A 20,166-nucleotide genomic window follows, 5' to 3' on the forward strand; every position below is an offset into this window, starting at 1 on the left:
GAAAGATTTTCACACTGATATTTGATTCATAAATCAAATAAGAGTTTCATGTCCATTTATTTCTTCGACAGTGTTGACTATGTGAGATAATTAAATAAAAGTCTACCTGTCATTATTGCAGAATAAACCCCATTATGTTGTAATGAATACCAGCTCACTAATACAAACTATTTATTTTCAATGAAAAAAAAATATATAAATATTTTTATGACATTTGAAACATTTGAAATATTATCAAAATTTCAACTTTTCATCCATGCCTGATGATAGTGCCCATCTTACATATTACCATAGATATTTTTCATGAATAGCCTAAGTGTTAAAATATCGGTGTCAGGTGTGGACAGCACTGTTGTGAGGCACTTGAAATCCATATCCATTTCAGTGGATTAGTTCAACAGATTTAAGAACCTTCTCTATTTCTGTAACTTTTCAGACTAACAGGCGAAGTCAGAGTTTCCTCCCTTTAGTTACACACATTACATTCTAGACACTAAGACCCTACCCAAAATCCTCAATGGGAATCACCTACACCGATAAGTATAAAACCTAGTTAGGACAGAAACCTCAGCACAGGAGCATCCTGAACATCTCTACACACTGAGGCAACATGGACACAAGAGCCTCCCTTTCCATTCTGCTGCTGCTGTTTGGCGTCTCCCAGGCGTCTCCTCTCATGGTAAGATCCTGTCTAGTCTCTCTCTTAAATGATTAACACTCCTCAAATGAGTTGTTTTAAACACCTCTATTTCTACTAGGAGCAGAGGTTTGAAGGCGTATTTGTATCAGAGCCTGAAACTATGCACATCACTGCAAGGATTTTAGACACCAATAATGGTGAGGCACCTTGTAGATTTCTATAAAGCCAGCAATGGTTTTCACTAAATAGTGGTGAAATATGGTCAAGATGTATAAATATGTTCTGTAATTTCATCAGTATGTTTCTTTTAAAATACAGGATCTTCTGAAGTCCTGATTGAAGGAGATCTGGTCTTTCCCAAAATCAGAAATGCTCTCTTCTGCTTTAACAACAACTATTTCTGGAAGAAAAAAATAGTGGAGGTCCCTTACATAGTGAGCAGTGAAATCTCCTTCATTCATTGAACATAACTATGATTCAATTAGATGCCATTTTAAACCCGTGGAACCTTTTGTTTGCAGCCTATTATGACAGATCAGTGATTGCGAACGCCATGTTGACCTTTCATGCCAAAACCTGCATCCGCTTTGTGGCCAGATCAGTATGGAGAACAAAGATAGGTGAGAACAATCATACAATATAAACAGGACTCTCTTTTACAACAAAAACATTAAATCAGATATTTAACCCCTCGATTTCCTCTCTCCTCTCAGGTGCTACTCTTCTCTAGGTAGAACTGGTGGCAAACAGGTGGTCTCCCTCAACAGGGACGGTTGTGTGTACAATGGCATCGTTCAACATGAGCTGAATCATGCCCTGGGCTTCTACCACGAGCAAACCAGGAGTGATCGTGACCAGTACGTCAAAATCAACTGGGAGAACATCTCTCCTGATATGGCCTACAACTTCCAGAAACAGAACACCAACAACCAAAACACTCCATATGACAAAATAGCCTTCTCCACCCAGCCCGGGCTGGAAACCATCACTCCCATTCCTGATGCAACGGTGGAAATCGGACAGAGGCAGGGACTGTCCAACATTGACATCCTGAGGATCAACAAGCTTTATGGATGCTGAAGATGAGGCTTGTACACATAATAATATAGTTCATGTGTCTGTAGATGAATAGTGGTTTGAGGTTATGTTTTTGTCTTTTGATGGTGTTGAATTTCTGAAATGTGTGATTGTGTTGAGTTGTGAAAAATAAAGCTAAACTGCAAGACAAACTTATACTTTATTTGTAATTCAATGCCAAGTTTAAGAAAATGGTTGACTGTAGCAGTAAAGGAGTCATAGTATTGAGCTTCTCCTGGAACCTAATTAAAGCCACCTGGTTTAACCTTAGGAAAACTGGAGGACTGGGAAGATTATATGATTTATTCAGTTCAACAGGGTTTTTTTTTTTTTTTTTTGTCAAAATGCAATAACGCAGATTTTGAAAGATGTTTGAGATTTACTGGTATAATCATATGTTCACAGCTGAAAAGAAAGGTTTTCCATTGTGATACCTCAATTTTAATGACTTTTATTGTGTCAAGACCCTGTATTGGAGTCAATCACTTTTGCATCAACAAAACTCAACTTTCAAAGACACCAAAGACTGAGAAAGTCCCCAGCAGACACAAGTGTGATCACCTGAAAAATAATGTGAGCCAAAGATGCAGTTCTAGACATGGTGTGAAGTTCTGGTGAAAATAACAGCTTTGGAAAATAATGGACTTTGATTCCGGAAATTTATTAGAGCTTTCTGTGTGAATGCAAACCAGAGCCAGAATACTGGAAAATGTGGTACTTGTACAAGATCCTAGTAACATTAATGGGATAAATCTTGGAAAAATATCAGTGTGAAAAGAGCCAGAGCCAATGCCGTGTGGGGTGTGTTGAGTGATGGAGTTAGTTATCGTGCAACAGTTTGACTTGCAGATGGAAAAAGATGCAAGAAAGAAAATAACAATTGCTGCAAACAAGAGATCAGGGATCTACTTCCCTTTGATGGAGAAATGAACCAGCAGTTTAATGATACCATACACAATATGATGTTTTATTAAAGGGTTCACCCAAAAAAATGAAAATTGTGTCATTAATTACTCACCCTCATGTCGTTCCATACCCGTAAGACCTTTGTTCATCTTTGGAACACAAATTAAGATATTTTTGATGAAATCCGAGAGGTATATGACTCATCCATAAACAGCAATATAATCAACACTTTCAAGGTCCAGAAAGGTACTAAAGACATCAATAAAACAGTCAATGTGACTAACTTAATTTTATGAAGCGATGAGAATACTTTTTGTGCGCAAAAACAAAACAAAAATAATGACTTTATTCAACAATATCTTCTCTTCTGTGTCATTCTCATTTGTTGTTTACATCCAGCGCTTCCAGGTTCTACATCAGAACACTGACTCATTATTGGCCGGCTCCTGCATCAGCATCACACGCATGCGTTGTGCTGCTCACGTGTGCAGCTTTGGCCTTCACTGTGCTTACTGCGTCACCTGCGTAAGGATAATGACAGGAAAGAGAAGAGATTGTTTTGTTTTTGCACACAAAAAGTATTCTCATCACTTCATAAAATTAAGTTTGAACCACTGCAGTCATGTCGACTGTTTTAATGATGTCTTTAGTACCTTTCTGGACCTTGACAGTGTTGATTATATTGCTGTCTATGGACAAGTCATATACCTCTCGGATTTCATCAAGAATCTCCTAATTTGTGTTCCGAAGATGAATGAAGGTCTTACGGGTGTGGAACGACATGAGGGTGAGTAATAAATGACAGAATTTTCATTTTTGGGTGAACTAACCCTTTAAGTTTGGGGAGAACATGTTTAAATTGCCTATCCAAACAGCACGAGGGGAGGCCTATATATATACATAGCCGACTCACATATGTTCTTCAATAGTTTTCTGCATCCCTCCACCACCCCGTCTCCTCAAAATCACCTGGTTACTATCCTAATCAGACATACAGAGGGAGTACTCTTGATTCGAGCTAAATTCCAAGTTCGGAGCCCTCCCTTCGGACAGCAAGACAAATACGCATACTTTTTACTCTATCTGATTATTTGTAAGTGTGAACTCATGAAATTACTGTTTGTGGGAGGATAACAAAATTAAATGGAGGACTTTTCAACACATGAAGTTTTATTCAACAAAATTCAGGAGGAGCACGTTCAGGTAATCAACCAATTAGTGCAAGGGGAAGCCTGTATATAAAGCTGTCTCTCACCTCGATCTTGTGATAAGTTTCACAGCATCCCTCCACCACCACATCACCTTGCTTATGGCTGGTTTCTATCCCAGTCAAAGAAAGGGAGTACTCTGGGTTCGGGCCAAATTCCGAGCTCAGAGCCCTCCCCTAAACAGCACGCCAAATATGCATAAATTACTATATAAATTACTATTTGATTTCATGTACGTGTGAACTCGTGAAGTACATTACATGTCAGAAGGGAACGCTCTGGCAGTGTAAATGAACAAAATCAAACAATGCAAGAGCCTTTACCAGATTTTTTTTTTCCAGAATCTCCATGTAAATGAGACTAAGAACATCCTACCTGTGATGTTAGCATCAAAATAATGTTTAGAGCAATTTTTTTTCTGCTGCATTGCAGAAACTTAATATAACATCTGGACTGCAGAATAAAATACACAACTTCTATAAAAGCAAATTAAAAACTTTTTCGATCATAACTTAAAATCACAAAGAGATGAAACTGACTCATCTTTAACTGGTAATGGTGTACAGTTGAATGTGTGAAATGCAGTAGCACTGCTATGCGTTGTTAAACTATTACACAACTTTACTAAGTAGCAAGGTGGTTTTGTCATTGTTTGAAATCATGTTGCTTTTTTGTAACTAAACAATTGTATCAATTAAGAAGTTGTGTAGTGCTATGAAATACTTCCGGTATATATTATTACATTTCTCCTGACAATATTTTAGCAATACACAGTAATTGTGTCTGATTTTCCATTAAATCAGAAGCTTTCAGCTTAGCTAAGCTAATTTAAGTAGCTAGTTGCCCATCTTGCTAATATTTTTGGAGTCATTTTCTAATCTCTGTAGTAAATTGAGATGTTCTCATAAATAAGGATTCACTGGTAATCTACCTACTAAATCTACCTACAGAGCACATTTAATGTACTGTGGACTATCCCTCTATACCACTGTGTTAGGGCATGTGGTGAAGTCCAAAAGCTACAGCACGTCCATTATAGTGAATTAGTTAAACAAACTGAGGAGTATTCTGATTGTGCAAAGATTTGGACCAACAGGTGGGGTCAGAGTTTCCTCCCTTTAGGCACACATTTTAGACTCTGGACACTAAGATCCTACCCATAATCCCCCAGTAGAGCCACCTACTCAGGTGAATATAAAGTCCAGACAGAACAGCTCACAGACATCAGACCTCAGCACAGGAGCATCCTGAACATCTCTACACACTGAGGCAACATGGACACAAGAGCCTCCCTCTCCGTTCTGCTGCTGCTGTTTGGCGTCTCCCAGGCGTCTCCTCTCATGGTAAGGTCCTGTCTAGTCTCTCTCTTAAATGATTAACACTCATCGAATGAGGTGTTTTAAACACCTTTATTTCTACCACCAGGAGAAGAGGTTTGAAGGCGTATTTGTATCAGAGCCTGAAACTATGGACATCACTACAAGAATTTTGGACACCAACAATGGTCAGGCGCCTTCTAGATTTCTATAAAGCCAGTAATTGGTCACATTTCCAAAAAGTGATTGAGGATTATAAATATATTGTGTTATTTCATCAATATGTTTCTCTTTAAATGCAGGATCTACTGAAATCTTGATTGAAGGAGATCTGGTGTTTCCCAAAACCAGAAATGCTCTCTTCTGCTTTAACAACAACTGTTTCTGGAAGAAAAACTCTAACAACATAGTGGAGGTCCCTTACATAGTGAGTGCTGAATTCTGTACGTAAATCTCCATCATTCATTGAACATAACTATGATTCATTTAGATGCCATTTTAAACCTGTGGAACCTTTTGTTTGCAGCCTATTACGACAGATCAGTGATTGCGAACGCCATGTCCACCTTTCATGCCAAAACCTGCATCCGCTTTGTGGCCAGATCATCTCAGACTGACTACATCAGTATTGAGAACAAAGATGGGTGAGGATACTCATACAATATAAACAGGACTCTTTTTTACAACAAAAACATTAAATCAGATATTTAACCCCTTAATTTCCTCTCTCCTCTCAGGTGCTACTCTTCTCTAGGTAGAACTGGTGGCAAACAGGTGGTCTCCCTCAACAGGTACGGCTGTGTGTACAATGGCATCGTTCAACATGAGCTGAATCATGCCCTGGGCTTCTACCACGAGCAAACCAGGAGCGATCGTGACCAGTACGTCAAAATCAACTGGGAGAACATCTCTCCTGATATGGCCTACAACTTCCAGAAACAGAACACCAACAACCAAAACACTCCATACGACTACGGCTCCATCATGCACTATGGAAAAACGGCCTTCTCCACCCAGCCCGGGCTGGAAACCATCACTCCCATTCCTGATGCGACAGTTGAAATTGGACAGAGGCAGGGACTGTCCAACATCGACATCCTGAGGATCAACAAGCTTTATGGATGCTAAAGATGAGGCTTGTACACATAATTTAAGTTTATATGTCTGTAGATGAATAGTGGTATGATGAGGTTATGTTTTTGTCTTTTGATGGTGTTGAATTTCTGAAATATGTAATTGTGTTGGGTTGTGAAAAATAAAGCTAAACTGCAAGACAAACTTATACTTTATTTGTAATTCAATGTCAAGTTTAAGAAAATGGTTGACTGTAGCAGTAAAGGTCTCATAGTATTGAGCTTCTCCTGGAACCTAATTAAAGCCACCTGGTTTAACCTTAATAAAACTGGAGGACTGGGCAGATTAGATGATTTATTCAGTTCAACAGGGTTTCTTTTTTTTTTTTTTTTTCAAAATTCAATGACATAGATTTTGAAAGATGTTTGAGATTTACTGGTATAATCATGTGTTCACAGCTGAAAAGAAAGGTTTTCCATTTTGATATCTCCATTTTAATGACCTTTACGGTGTCAAGACCCTGTACTGGAGTCGATCACTTTTGCATCCTCTAGTACAACGAATTCAACTTTCAAAGTCACCAAAGACTGAGAAAGTCCCCAGCAGACACAAGTGTGATCACCTGAAGAACAATGCGAGCCAAAGATGCAGTTCTAGACATGGTGTGAAGTTCTGGTGAAAATAACAGCTGTGTTCACAATGGACTTTGGTTCCGGAAAATTATTAGAGCTTTCTGTGTGAATGCAAACCAGAGCCAGAATACTGGAAAATGTGGTCCTTGTACAAGATCCTAGTAACATTAATGGAATAAATCTTGGAAAATATCAGTGTGGAAAGAACCAGAGCCAATGCTGTGTGGGGTGTGTTGCAGTGATGGAGTTAGTTATCGTGCAACAGTTTGACTTGCAGATGGAAAAAGATGAAAGAAAGAAAATAACAATTGCTGCAAACAAGAGATCAGGGATCTACTTCCCTTTGATGGAGAAATGAACCAGCAGTTTAATGATACCATACACAATATGATATTGAAGGGTTCACCCAAAAATGAAAATGCTGTCATTAATTACTCACCCTCATGTCGTTCCACACCCGTAAGACCTTTGTTCATCTTTGGAACACAAATTAAGATATTTTTGATGAAATCCGAGAGGTATATGACTCGTCCATAAACAGCAATATAATCAACACTTTCAGGGTCCAGAAAGGTACTAAAGAAATCGTTAAAACCGTCGAAGTGACTGCAGTGGTTCAAACCTAATTTATGAAACAATGAGAATACTTTTTGTGTGCAAAAATAAAACAAAAATAATGACATTATTCAACAATATCTTCTCTTCTGTGTCATTCTCATTTGTTGTTTACATCCAGCGCTTCCAGGTTCTACATCAGAACACTGACTTATTATTGGCCGGCTCCTGCATCAGCATCACACGCATGCGTTGTGCTGCTCACGTGTGCAGCTTTGGCCAATACTGAGCCTGAATTCGGAAGTAAACACGGAAGCCTTCACTGTGCTTACTGCGTCACCTGCGTAAGAATAATGACAGTAAATAGAAGAGATTGTTGAATAAAGTCGTTATTTTTGTTTTGTTTTTGCACACAAAAAATATTCTCATCACTTCATAAAATTAAGTTTGAACCATTGCAGTCACATCGACTGTTTTAATGATGTCTTTAGTACCTTTCTGGACCTTGATATTGTTGATTATATTGCTTTCTATGGACGAGTCATATACCTCTCGGATTTCATCAAAAATCTCTTAATTTGTGTTCCGAAGATGAATGAAGGTTTTACGGGTATGGAACAACATGAGGGTGAGTAATTAATGACACAATTTTCATTTTTTGGGTGAACTAACCCTTTAAGTTTGGGGGGAACACGTTCAAATTGCCTATCCAATCAGCACGAGGGAAGGCCTATATATATACATAGCCGACTCACATATGTTTCTCAATAGTTTTCTGCATCCCTCCACCACCCCGTCTCCTCACAATCACCTGGTTACTATCCTAATCAGACTTACAGAGGGAGTACTCTGGATTTGGGCTAAATTCTGAGTTCAGAGCCCTCCCTATTGTGGACTATCCCTCTATACCACTGTCTTAGGGCATGTGGTGAAGTCCAAAAGCTACAGCACGTCCATTATAAGGAATTAGTTAAACAAACTGAGGTATATTCTATGATTGTGCAAAGATTTGGACCAACAGGTGGGGTCAGAGTTTCCTCCCTTTAAGCACACATTTTAGACTCTGGACACTAAGACCCTACCCATAATTCCCCAGTAGAGCCACCTACTCAGGTGAATATAAAGTCCAGACAGAACAGCTCACAGACATCAGACCTCAGCACAGGAGCATCCTGAACATCTCTACACACTGAGGCAACATGGACACAAGAGCCTCCCTCTCCATTCTGCTGCTGCTGTTTGGCGTCTCCCAGGCGTCTCCTCTCATTGTAAGATCCTGTCTAGTCTCTCTCTTAAATGATTAACACTCCTCAAATGAGTTGTTTTAAACATCTCTATTTCTACCACCAGGAGCAGAGGTTTGAAGGAGTATTTGTATCAGAGCCTGAAACTATGGACATCACTACAAGAATTTTAGACACCAACAATGGTCAGGCACCATGTAGATTTCTATAAAGCCAGTAATTGTACACATTTGCAAAACGTGATTTTTAAAAATATTGTGTTATTTCATCAATATGTTTTTCTTTAAATACAGGATCTACTGAAGTCTTGATTGAAGGAGATCTGGTGTTTCCCAAAACCAGAAATGCTCTCTTTTGCTTTAACAACAACTGTTTCTGGAAGAAAAACTCTAACAACATAGTGGAGGTCCCTTACATAGTGAGCGCTGAATTCTGTACGTGAAACTCCTTCATTCACTGAACATATTTATGATCCGTGAAGATGTTATTTTGAACCTGTGGAACCTTTTGTTTGCAGCCTATTATGACAGATCAGTGATTGCGAACGCCATGTCGACCTTTCATGCCAAAACCTGCATCCGCTTTGTGGCCAGATCATCTCAGACTGACTACATCAGTATTGAGAACAAAGATGGGTGAGAACAATCATACAATACAAACAGGACTCTCTTTTACAACAAAAACATTAAATCAGATATTTAACCCCTTAATTTCCTCTCTCCTCTCAGGTGCTACTCTTCTCTAGGTAGAACTGGTGGCAAACAGGTGGTCTCCCTCAACAGGTACGGCTGTGTGTACAATGGCATCGTTCAACATGAGCTGAATCATGCCCTGGGCTTCTACCACGAGCAAACCAGGAGCGATCGTGACCAGTACGTCAAAATCAACTGGGAGAACATCTCTCCTGATATGGCCTACAACTTCCAGAAACAGAACACCAACAACCAAAACACTCCATACGACTACGGCTCCATCATGCACTATGGAAAAACGGCCTTCTCCACCCAACCCGGGCTGGAAACAATCACTCCCATTCCTGATGCGACAGTGGAAATTGGACAGAGGCAGGGACTGTCCAACATCGACATCCTGAGGATCAACAAGCTTTATGGATGCTAAAGATGAGGCTTGTACACATAATTTAATATAGTTCATGTGTCTCTAGATGAATAGTGGTATGATGAGGTTATGTTTTTGTCTTTTGATGGTGTTGAATTTCTGAAATATGTAATTGTGTTGGGTTGTGAAAAATAAAGCTAAACTGCAAGACAAACTTATACTTTATTTGTAATTCAATGTCAAGTTTAAGAAAATGGTTGACTGTAGCAGTAAAGGTCTCATAGTATTGAGCTTCTCCTGGAACCTAATTAAAGCCACCTGGTTTAACCTTAATAAAACTGGAGGACTGGGCAGATTAGATGATTTATTCAGTTCAACAGGGTTTCTTTTTTTTTTTTTTTTTTCAAAATTCAATGACATAGATTTTGAAAGATGTTTGAGATTTACTGGTATAATCATGTGTTCACAGCTGAAAAGAAAGGTTTTCCATTTTGATATCTCCATTTTAATGACCTTTACGGTGTCAAGACCCTGTACTGGAGTCAATCACTTTTGCATCCTCTAGTACAACGAATTCAACTTTCAAAGTCACCAAAGACACAAGTGTGATCACCTGAAGAACAATGCGAGCCAAAGATGCAGTTCTAGACATGGTGTGAAGTTCTGGTGAAAATAACAGCTGTGTTCACAATGGACTTTGGTTCCGGAAAATTATTAGAGCTTTCTGTGTGAATGCAAACCAGAGCCAGAATACTGGAAAATGTGGTCCTTGTACAAGATCCTAGTAACATTAATGGAATAAATCTTGGAAAATATCAGTGTGGAAAGAACCAGAGCCAATGCTGTGTGGGGTGTGTTGCAGTGATGGAGTTAGTTATCGTGCAACAGTTTGACTTGCAGATGGAAAAAGATGAAAGAAAGAAAATAACAATTGCTGCAAACAAGAGATCAGGGATCTACTTCCCTTTGATGGAGAAATTAACCAGCAGTTTAATGATACCATACACAATATGATATTGAAGGGTTCACCCAAAAATGAAAATTGTGTCATTAATTACTCACCCTCATGTCGTTCCACACCCGTAAGACCTTTGTTCATCTTTGGAACACAAATTAAGATATTTTTGATGAAATCCGAGAGGTATATGACTCGTCCATAAACAGCAATATAATCAACACTTTCAAGGTCCAGAAAGGTACTAAAGACATCGTTAAAACCGTCGACGTGACTGCAGTGGTTCAAACCTAATTTTATGAAGCGATGAGAATACTTTTTGTGCAAAAACAAAACAAAAATAATGACTTTATTCAACAATATCTTCTCTTCTGTGTCATTCTCATTTGTTGTTTACATCCAGCGCTTCCAGGTTCTACATCAGAACACTGACTCATTATTGGCCGGCTCCTGCATCAGCATCACACGCATGCGTTGTGCTGCTCACGTGTGCAGCTTTGGCCAATACTGAGCCTGAATTCGGAAGTAAACACGGAAGCCTTCACTGTGCTTACTGCGTCACCTGCGTAAGGATAATAACAGTAAATAGAAGAGATTGTTGAATAAAGTCGTTATTTTTGTTTTGTTTTTGCACACAAAAAATATTCTCATCACTTCATAAAATTAAGTTTGAACCATTGCAGTCACGTTGACTGTTTTAATGATGTCTTTAATACCTTTCTGGACCTTGATATTGTTGATTATATTGCTGTCTATGGACGAGTCATATACCTCTCGGATTTCATCAAAAATCTCTTAATTTGTGTTCCGAAGATGAATGAAGGTCTTACGGGTGTGGAACAACATGAGGGTGAGTAATTAATGACAGAATTTTCATTTTTGGGTGAACTAACCCTTTAAGTTTGGGGGGAACATGTGGATTCGGGCTAAATTCTGAGTTCAGAGCCCTCCCTTTTGTGGACTATCCCTCTATACCACTGTGTTAGGGCATGTGGTGAAGTCCAAATGCTACAGCACGTCCATTATAGTGAATTAGTTAAAGTAACTGAGGTATATTCTATGATTGTGAAATGTTTTGGACTAACAGGTGGGGTCAGAGTTTCCTCCCTTTAGGTACACATTTTGGACTCTGGACACTAAGACCCTACCCATAATTCCCCAGTACACCCACCTACTCAGGTGAATATAAAGTCCAGACAGAACAGCTCACAGACATCAGACCTCAGCACAGGAGCATCCTGAACATCTCTACACACTGAGGCAACATGGACACAAGAGCCTCCCTCTCCGTTCTGTTGCTGCTGTTTGGCGTCTCCCAGGCGTTTCCTCTCATTGTAAGATCCTGTCTAGTCTCTCTCTTAAATCATTAACAGTCCTCAAATGAGTTGTTTTAAACATCTCTATTTCTACCACCAGGAGCAGAGGTTTGAAGGAGTATTTGTATCAGAGCCTGAAACTATGGACATCACTACAAAAATTTTAGACACCAACAATGGTCAGGCACTATGTAGATTTCTATAAAGCCAGTAATTGGTCACATTTGCAAAATGTGATTTATAAATATATTGTGTTATTTCATCAATATGTTTCTCTTTAAATACAGGATCTTCTGAAGTCTTGATTGAAGGAGATCTGGTGTTTCCCAAAACCAGAAATGCTCTCTACTGCTTTAACATCAACTGTTTCTGGAAGAAAAACACTAACAACATAGTGGAGGTCCCGTACATAGTGAGCGCTTAATTCTGTACGTGAATCTCCATCATTCATTGAACATAACTATGATTTATTTAGATGCCATTTTAAACCTGTGGTCCCTTTTGTTTGCAGCCTATTACGACAGATCAGTGATTGCGAACGCCATGTCCACCTTTCATGCCAAAACCTGCATCCGCTTTGTGTCCAGATCATCTCAGACTGACTACATCAGTATTGAGAACAAAGATGGGTGAGAACAATCATACAATATAAACAAGACTCTCTTTTACAACAAAAACATTAAATCAGATATTTAACCCCTTAATTTTCTCTCTCCTCTCAGGTGCTACTCTTCTCTAGGTAGAACTGGTGGCAAACAGGTGGTCTCCCTCAACAGGTACGGCTGTGTGTACAATGGCATCGTTCAACATGAGCTGAATCATGCCCTGGGCTTCTACCACGAGCAAACCAGGAGCGATCGTGACCAGTACGTCAAAATCAACTGGGAGAACATCTCTCCTGATATGGCCTACAACTTCCAGAAACAGAACACCAACAACCAAAACACTCCATACGACTACGGCTCCATCATGCACTATGGAAAAACGGCCTTCTCCACCCAGCCCGGGCTGGAAACCATCACTCCCATTCCTGATGCGACGGTGGAAATCGGACAGAGGCAGGGACTGTCCAACATCGACATCCTGAGGATCAACAAGCTGTATGGATGCTGAAGATGAGGCTCATGTGTGTAGATGAATAATGGAATGAGGTTATGGTGTTGAATTTCTGTGTGATTGTGTCAGGAAAATTTTAATTAAACATTTAACAAATGTGAACCTTTTTTGAACTGTCTTTACATTTAATAATTTTTGTTCTCATATATTGATAGCAGGAAGTGAAATAATGAATTAATGAAGGAAAGAATTTCCTAAGCAATAAATAAATATATAACAATGGAAGAAAGACAAACTGCATACATGTCTTCTTCATGCATTCCTGCATTTTAACAATGAAAGGCAGGGCAAAGCCTTTAACATGTGATGTCAGTCAGTCAGTCAGTCGCTCATTCAGCTGATGGTCAGTAAAACCAGGAGCATCTCCAGTGACAGAGCACTACGATCCTTCTCAACTCATCATGTCATCTCTATTCATGAACAGCGAGCTTGTCTTCTACGTTAATGGCAAGAAGGTATGATTATTACAGATACTGATTTTAAATGTTTACAGATCTGAAAATGTAAGGCATAGATGTTTTTAAAATGAAAAAAAATGTTCTTAAAATGACTTACTTCTCATTGTCTTAATGGTTTTTGGCTCATAATTATTAATAATATATGGCTTTTATGTTGTGTTAGTTCATAAATAAGTGTACAATATGAAATTAGCTTTCAAGTTGCTACTATCACAAAAGAAGGAAAGCTGTGATACATCTGGTATTATTATTACTTATAATAATAAATATCAGAATATATGTTAGAATATTACAAATTTTATTATGAGTTTTCTCACATTCAAAGTAGGTCTACATAACCAACTTGAACATAACCAACAGGAAATGGTGTGACTAAACATGCATGTCTGAAGTGGTGGCACATGACAGTCAGCGGGCAGCCAAACAAAATCTTTATTCCTCTCATGTTTGATGCCATGAAAATGATTTTCTATGCTACACATAGTCCATCAAGTGTTTGTCCCTCTCACACACACATACACTTTTCTATTCTATATGAAAGCTTGTTTCTGCCATGGAATAAAACGATTTAAAAGATAATTGCAACTCTTTATCTCACAATTCTTATTTTTTTCACAATTGTGAGTTTACATCTCACAATTCTGCCTTTTTTTCTCAGAATTGCAAGATATAAACTTGCAATTGCGAGTAATAAAGTCAGAATTGCAGGATATAAACTGTGTGTAAAAGTGTTCGGCTTGATAGTTATAACTTGATATTTGAGCAATGGCAGTCAGTTTATGTTTTTGCTATTTTTATGTAAAGATAGTAGAGAAGAATGCTGATCCAGAAGAGATGTTATTGGCTTACCTGCGACGGAAAGGTATGGTATCTGCCATATGACAAACTTTCTCAAAATAATACAGTATAGGCCTACACACACACACACACACACACACACACACACACACACACACACAGCAAGGCTGCATTTATTTGATCAAAAATATAGTTGCTTTCTTACTGGAAAGGCATTATGATGTTTTTTTTGTGTTCAGTGGGTCTGACGGGCACAAAGTATGGCTGTGGTGGAGGAGGATGTGGGGCCTGCACTGTGATGCTGTCCAGATACGACCCTATTCAGAAAACTGTGGTGTATCTTTTACTCATATAATATAAATAGCAGTATAAAACCTTTATATGAAACAAACAAACAAAAGGAACTTTCATTTGCAGCTTTAAATCAGTGTTTCAATTTGCATGAACGTACAATTTAATTTACACTCAGTGCTGGGTAGTTACTGATCACATGGGTAACACTTTATAATAAGCATACAGTAATAAAGTACATACAAATCATTTGCAAACTATTAGTTTATAGTTAATTCATTGTTAATTCACTCGATAATGCCAAGGTTTAGGACACCACTGAAAATGGCTGTGTCCTTAAATAGTGTTCTAAAAAATACCCCCTAAGGGTATAGGGGGTGATTTCGGACATAGGGAGCGTTTATATTTGGACTATTTTAGACCGGTTGGGTCGCCACCACTGCAGAGTAGCCCAGTGCCTGTGTGACTCGTCATAGACATAAACAGAGAGAAGTAGCTCCAGCTACAATATTTTTCAACAAGACGCATGCAGTTTTGTATATTAACTGCTAAAGTGCCAAAAGTTACATACTGCAGATTTAATTATTAGCTTTTCATTAAACTTACAAACCCCCTGCAGTTCCTTCATGAACCCCAGTTTGGGAAACCCTGATGTAATGTAATGTTTAAAGGTGGGGTATGTATTTTTTCAACTACACTGTTTGGAAGTTAGTCAGGCCGACACCAACAACAAACGTCTAACCAATCAGCATTAGGGGCCGTATGTCGGTTGAGGAGAGAGAATGAGCAAGAGGGAGATTTGAAAATAAGAAAAAAACTGCAGAACGAGAGATGGGACACAATACAAAAGAGCTCAAAAGAATATCACTAGAATGAAGGTTTATGACTGTACAAGCGCTTTAGGACCCGCGTTTATATTAGAAAAGCTTTCCAGCGCTGGAGACAGCTAAGCGGGAAGGCCTGAAAACAGACGAGGAGGCTGCTTTGATCTCGCTTCTCATGTGAGTAGCACTGGGTTTTGATTGTCTGGAGCTGCTGTGCTGTTTGCGACTAACAATGAACACTTTGTATTTACTTGTGTGTACTGTACGTTCATTTTTTGTGCTTCCTTGTCGTTTGTTCATCAACTGTGCTTTATTTTTTGTGAAGCATTTTGTTGCGTGTCAGCTGTGATAAACAGACATCCACTCGCATTGCGTGTGTAACAGTGGCCAGAAAGTGAGAGTTGCGCAGGTAAACTACTGCACACTGACGACCGCTAGAGAATGTGGTGTTTAGCGTCATTGGTAGTGCATTTGCCTCGCATGCTAGCAGCAGATGGGCCGGGGTTTGAAACTGACTCAGAGCAGGGTGGTTAGGATTGGAGTGTGAGTTTTGGAGGCAGAGCAATGAAGAGAGGGGTGGGTTTGTTTGGGTTGATTTCAAATATCAACAATGCCCAACAGTGTTGTTCAAAATCTACTTACCGCACCTTTAATGCACTTGTTGAAAACAGAATTGATTATCTTTTCTTTCTCTTTGTACTTTAACATGATACAATATTATCTTATTCAATTCAATGTGATAAATGAGTTAGGTCAAAAGTAATATAAAAGTAATCAAAAAGTAGTCAGATTATATTACCTAAAATGTGTAATGTAATGGATTACGTTACTAACTGCAATTCTTGTAGTGTAATTTGGAATCAGTAACAGAATACAATTTGTAAGTAATCTACCCAGCACTGTTTACACTATAGAGTTTTTTTTTTTAATTAAAAAGTCATCAATAATTTGATGTTTCATAACCTTTAACCTGTTGTTCAGTCACTGGTCGGTAAATGCGTGTTTGCAGCCCATTTGTGCTCTGCATGGTGCGGCGGTGGTGACCGTTGAGGGCATTGGAAGTACTAAGACTAAGCTACATCCTGTTCAGGTACTTGATTCTCCATCAGAGACAAACTACAAATCAGCTTGCAAAGTTTCTTTAAATAGGTAGTCAAGAACAACCCATGTCGATTTTTAATTTTTTCATCAGGAGCGTATAGCAAAGGCGCATGGGTCTCAATGTGGGTTCTGTACTCCTGGGATGGTGATGTCCATGTACACATTACTTAGAAACAACCCACATCCCACCATGGAGGACATTCGAGAGACACTGGGAGGTAAAAAAAAATACTCACAAATTTAATTTAACTTTTGAAAATGTGATAAATACATTTAACATTCTGTTTTCTCTCTTCTAAGGGAACCTGTGTCGTTGTACTGGATATCGACCAATAATTGATGGATTTAAAACATTCTGTGATGTAATGACTTTTAACTTTTAATACAAAATAAAAAAATTAAATAAGTAAAAATCAGTACATGTGAAAATTTGTAAAACTTTTGTCTTCAACTGAAGGAAACAAACATGTGCTAACAATGTGATCCATATTTTTCCAGACTCCAATATCTTGCCAGAATGGTGAAGGAAATGGAAATTGTTGCATGGAAAGCAGCAATTCCCACAACAACGAATCTGACGTAAGTCATTATGAGACACAGAAATGCATTCAATTGCCTATACATATTAAATATGACTTTTTATAAGTGCAAAAGCACAACAGAACACCCTTTTAAACACTAATTAGAGTAGCTCACATAATTATAGTAATTCTTCTGCTACTGGTATTTTTGGTAGATATCTGGAAATCTTTTCAGCATGGATAATGTCTTACCACTCGACCCAACTCAGGATTTGATCTTTCCCCCAGAGTTACTGGTAAGCAAACCATTTGTGTTCTTGTGGTAGCTAAAAAGATCAGGACACTAATTTTTGTTATATCCCTTCTTTCTATCAGATTATGGGAAAGGAAAAAGCTGAACAACTTTGTTTCCAGGGCAAAAAAGTCAGGTGGATTTCCCCAGTGGATCTGAAAGATTTAATCAGGCTTAAAGCTGAATACCCCAATGCACCTCTGTTGGTTGGAAACACAACCATAGGTTGGTTTCAAGAGGAAGGTCACCTACCTACCTATCTACCTATATTCTCACCCACCCACCCACCCACCGACCTACCAACCTATCTGATTTTATTGTCTTATAGGGCCGAAGATGAATCTGAAGGGAACCTTCAATCCTTTGGTGATCTATGGTGGAAGCATTCCAGAACTTCGAGCTATCAAATGGCAAAACAATAGTAAATCACATACAAACAATACATCCCCATTTCATGGTTAATTAGTAATTATTGAAGCCCAAAGTAAATTCAACAACACTGTTTTATTTAGGCGTAACTGTAGGGGCAGGATGCAGTTTGTCTGTTTTGAAGGACGTCCTCCTGCGAGGAATTGAGGAACTTGGCCCAGAAAAGAGCAGGGTTTACCAGGCCCTCGTTCAGACTCTACAGTGCTTGGCCGGCAAACAAATACGCAACATGGCTGTGAGTAACAAAAACGAATCACTGTGAGGAATTAAGAAGAACAGTTGTCTACATGTTACAGTTTTGTTTATGTTGAAATTTCAAGACCATCGGTGGAAATATCCTGAGCGCCAACCCCAAATATGACCTGAACAGCATTCTCGCAGCAGCAGAGTGTACGCTACACATTGTTTCCAATGGTAATGCCAGTATATTTGGACTTTGTTTGTAAATGTTGCATTTACATAATTTTCTGTAAGACTGTGTGTCCACCAAAGTGTTTTGAGCCAGCTGAAAACACCAGCGCTCTTCTGAATATGCTTTGATGCAGGCGCTTGACAGCGTTTTGGCGGCGCAGCATTTTTTTCAGTTGAGACACTATATGCACTATATACGTGTAAATATGCGTGGAAATGTTAGTATCAGATTTCCCAGCAGGATGTGGTGGTTGGTTGCTGTGGTATTTGTCCCGTCCCTCCTCCACTGTGACTTGACGGCTGGGTAAAAAGTGAAAGTGATGAGCGCTGTGTTTTACCCAAAGTTGAACATTCTTCAACTCTCGGCGACCGAAAAAAAATTGTGCTCAGTGTGAAATAGACACTCAGTGCCTCGTCATGCTGCTGGTTTTTTAAAAAACGTGGCACTCCCATTGAAAACAATTGGGAAAATACCTCGTGAAAAAATACCTCTGGAAAAAAAAAATGCTTTGGTGGACACACGGCCTAACTGCCTTTTTGTATTATTTCTCAGTTGCCAATATATTAAACATGGAAAGTGGTATTTTTTTTTTTTAATGAGAATTACATTTTTGTTCCTTTGTTCTTAAATATAGATGGTGCTCGAGAGATTTGTCTGAGTGAGGAGTTTTTCACAGACTTTGGTAAAACAGCTCTAAGACCAGATGAGGTTCTGCTGGCTATTGAGATTCCTCACTCGACAATGGTACATACTTTAAAATAGAGGAAGCCTACTTAATATTACAAAACTATGTCAAGTTTCAACAAATAAACGCTGCCCTAAAAGACTATTAGTCTTTTCTAATTCCATTGTCATACTTTTAAAACCACAAATGCACTATGAATTCACTTGCCATTTTGAAAAGCTAATTACTAATCCCTGTGTTTTTCAGTTGGAGTTTGTGACAGCATTTCGGCAGGCACAGCGCAGAGAGTTTGCCTTTTCCATAGTGAATGCTGGCATGAGGGTGGCGTTCAGTCATGACTCAAATGTGGTGGAGCATCTAGATATTTTTTATGGAGGTGTGGGGCCGACTCTGGTAAAAGCCAGACGTACCTGTAAAGAGCTGATGGGAAGGTACAGCCATCTCAAGGCCTAAATAATTAATTTCCGAGAATCTTGTATATGAGAGAACAGACTATACAGTGTATTATTGAAGGTATCAAATACAAATGGGTACATACGCAGCGTCTCTCAAAAATGTCTCCATGGTTGCAAGGCACGCTCCCTGTGCAAGGAGGGGGTCACAGGCGCTGCGTAATATCATTGCGCCTGCTGCACCCATGGTACGGCAGCGAAGTTCCTTGATTATTACGCCGGAATGAAAGTATAGTTCCTAGCCATATCGGCCTAGAAAATCGCAACTTTTCATTTTCCGTCGGTCTTAGTACACGATGTAACTACAAAAGAGACAAGTTTTAAATAGGAAAAATACCGAAACTCTTTGGTCATTTTTGAGCGAGATGCTAACGGTCTAATCAGATTCAATGAACTATGCTAAGCTATGCTAAAAGTGGTACCGCCAGACCCGGAGATCTGCTGAATGGATTCGAAAACGGTAAAACTCAACTGTTTAACTCTAGGGGAGTTGGAAAATGAGCCTATTTTCAAAAAAAGTAGAGTGTTCCTTTAAAGAAATGCAAAGTCTTAGTTGCATTGTATACATTCCATTCAATAAACATTATTTTTTTGTTTGTTTGTTTGCCAGAAAATGGGATGAGAAACTTCTGGTAGAGGGAACACAGCTCTTAGAAGAAGAAATCTCTGTGCCCCCTACTGCCCCTGGTGGACGGGAGGAGTATCGCAAGGCTCTAGTACTCAGCTTCTTTTTCAAGTTTTACATGCAAGTGCTGCTGGAACTTCAACAAAGGGTAGGATTATGCTAATTTTTAGTTTAAAAGTG

General features: G+C 38.9%; 3 protein-coding genes and 2 pseudogenes across 3 annotated transcripts in view; all 5 read left to right on the forward strand.

Annotated features, from left to right (window-relative positions):
- The first annotated feature begins 610 nt into the window (after positions 1–610).
- Positions 611–1,720, forward strand: LOC127520879 (hatching enzyme 1.2-like; annotated as a pseudogene).
- A 3,385-nt stretch (positions 1,721–5,105) lies between these two features.
- Positions 5,106–6,275, forward strand: LOC127521111 (hatching enzyme 1.2-like). The gene is made up of 5 exons (XM_051910009.1): positions 5,106–5,174; positions 5,263–5,335; positions 5,450–5,590; positions 5,674–5,791; positions 5,885–6,275. The coding sequence occupies exons 1-5, from the start codon at positions 5,106–5,108 to the stop codon at positions 6,273–6,275; spliced, it is 792 nt and encodes a 263-aa protein (XP_051765969.1).
- A 2,332-nt stretch (positions 6,276–8,607) lies between these two features.
- Positions 8,608–9,771, forward strand: LOC127521109 (hatching enzyme 1.2-like). The gene is made up of 5 exons (XM_051910000.1): positions 8,608–8,676; positions 8,765–8,837; positions 8,946–9,086; positions 9,170–9,287; positions 9,381–9,771. Exons 1-5 carry the CDS (start codon positions 8,608–8,610, stop codon positions 9,769–9,771), a joined length of 792 nt encoding a protein of 263 aa, XP_051765960.1.
- A 2,160-nt stretch (positions 9,772–11,931) lies between these two features.
- On the forward strand, positions 11,932–13,098 carry LOC127521112 (hatching enzyme 1.2-like; annotated as a pseudogene).
- Positions 13,099–13,472: 374 nt separating this feature from the next.
- Positions 13,473–20,166, forward strand: part of aox5 (aldehyde oxidase 5) — a 46,404-nt gene continuing 39,710 nt past the window's right edge. Inside the window, exons 1-15 of the mRNA XM_051910012.1 lie at positions 13,473–13,553; positions 14,361–14,418; positions 14,594–14,690; positions 16,451–16,559; positions 16,662–16,788; positions 16,871–16,932; positions 17,069–17,149; positions 17,307–17,387; positions 17,467–17,608; positions 17,712–17,804; positions 17,896–18,047; positions 18,133–18,226; positions 18,859–18,968; positions 19,156–19,340; positions 19,972–20,134. Of these exons, the coding sequence (XP_051765972.1) occupies positions 13,500–13,553; positions 14,361–14,418; positions 14,594–14,690; positions 16,451–16,559; positions 16,662–16,788; positions 16,871–16,932; positions 17,069–17,149; positions 17,307–17,387; positions 17,467–17,608; positions 17,712–17,804; positions 17,896–18,047; positions 18,133–18,226; positions 18,859–18,968; positions 19,156–19,340; positions 19,972–20,134 (1,608 nt within the window). The 5' untranslated portion in view covers positions 13,473–13,499. The remainder of the gene's footprint in view (positions 13,554–14,360; positions 14,419–14,593; positions 14,691–16,450; positions 16,560–16,661; positions 16,789–16,870; positions 16,933–17,068; positions 17,150–17,306; positions 17,388–17,466; positions 17,609–17,711; positions 17,805–17,895; positions 18,048–18,132; positions 18,227–18,858; positions 18,969–19,155; positions 19,341–19,971; positions 20,135–20,166) is intronic.

The sequence above is a fragment of the Ctenopharyngodon idella genome, chromosome 10 (genome assembly GCF_019924925.1).
Source record: "Ctenopharyngodon idella isolate HZGC_01 chromosome 10, HZGC01, whole genome shotgun sequence".
NCBI lineage: Eukaryota > Metazoa > Chordata > Actinopteri > Cypriniformes > Xenocyprididae > Ctenopharyngodon > Ctenopharyngodon idella.

Excerpts from the sequence above, each read along its gene's own strand:
- LOC127521111 (XM_051910009.1), top strand. The coding sequence starts at position 5,106 with ATGGACACAAGAGCCTCCCTCTCCGTTCTGCTGCTGCTGTTTGGCGTC. Across the intron at positions 5,175-5,262 it reads CCCAGGCGTCTCCTCTCATG|AGGTTTGAAGGCGTATTTGT; the intron begins GTAAGGTCCTGT and ends CACCAGGAGAAG. Across the intron at positions 5,591-5,673 it reads CATAGTGAGTGCTGAATTCT|CCTATTACGACAGATCAGTG; the intron begins GTACGTAAATCT and ends TTTTGTTTGCAG.
- LOC127521109 (XM_051910000.1), top strand. The coding sequence starts at position 8,608 with ATGGACACAAGAGCCTCCCTCTCCATTCTGCTGCTGCTGTTTGGCGTC. Across the intron at positions 9,087-9,169 it reads CATAGTGAGCGCTGAATTCT|CCTATTATGACAGATCAGTG; the intron begins GTACGTGAAACT and ends TTTTGTTTGCAG. Across the intron at positions 9,288-9,380 it reads AGTATTGAGAACAAAGATGG|GTGCTACTCTTCTCTAGGTA; the intron begins GTGAGAACAATC and ends CTCTCCTCTCAG.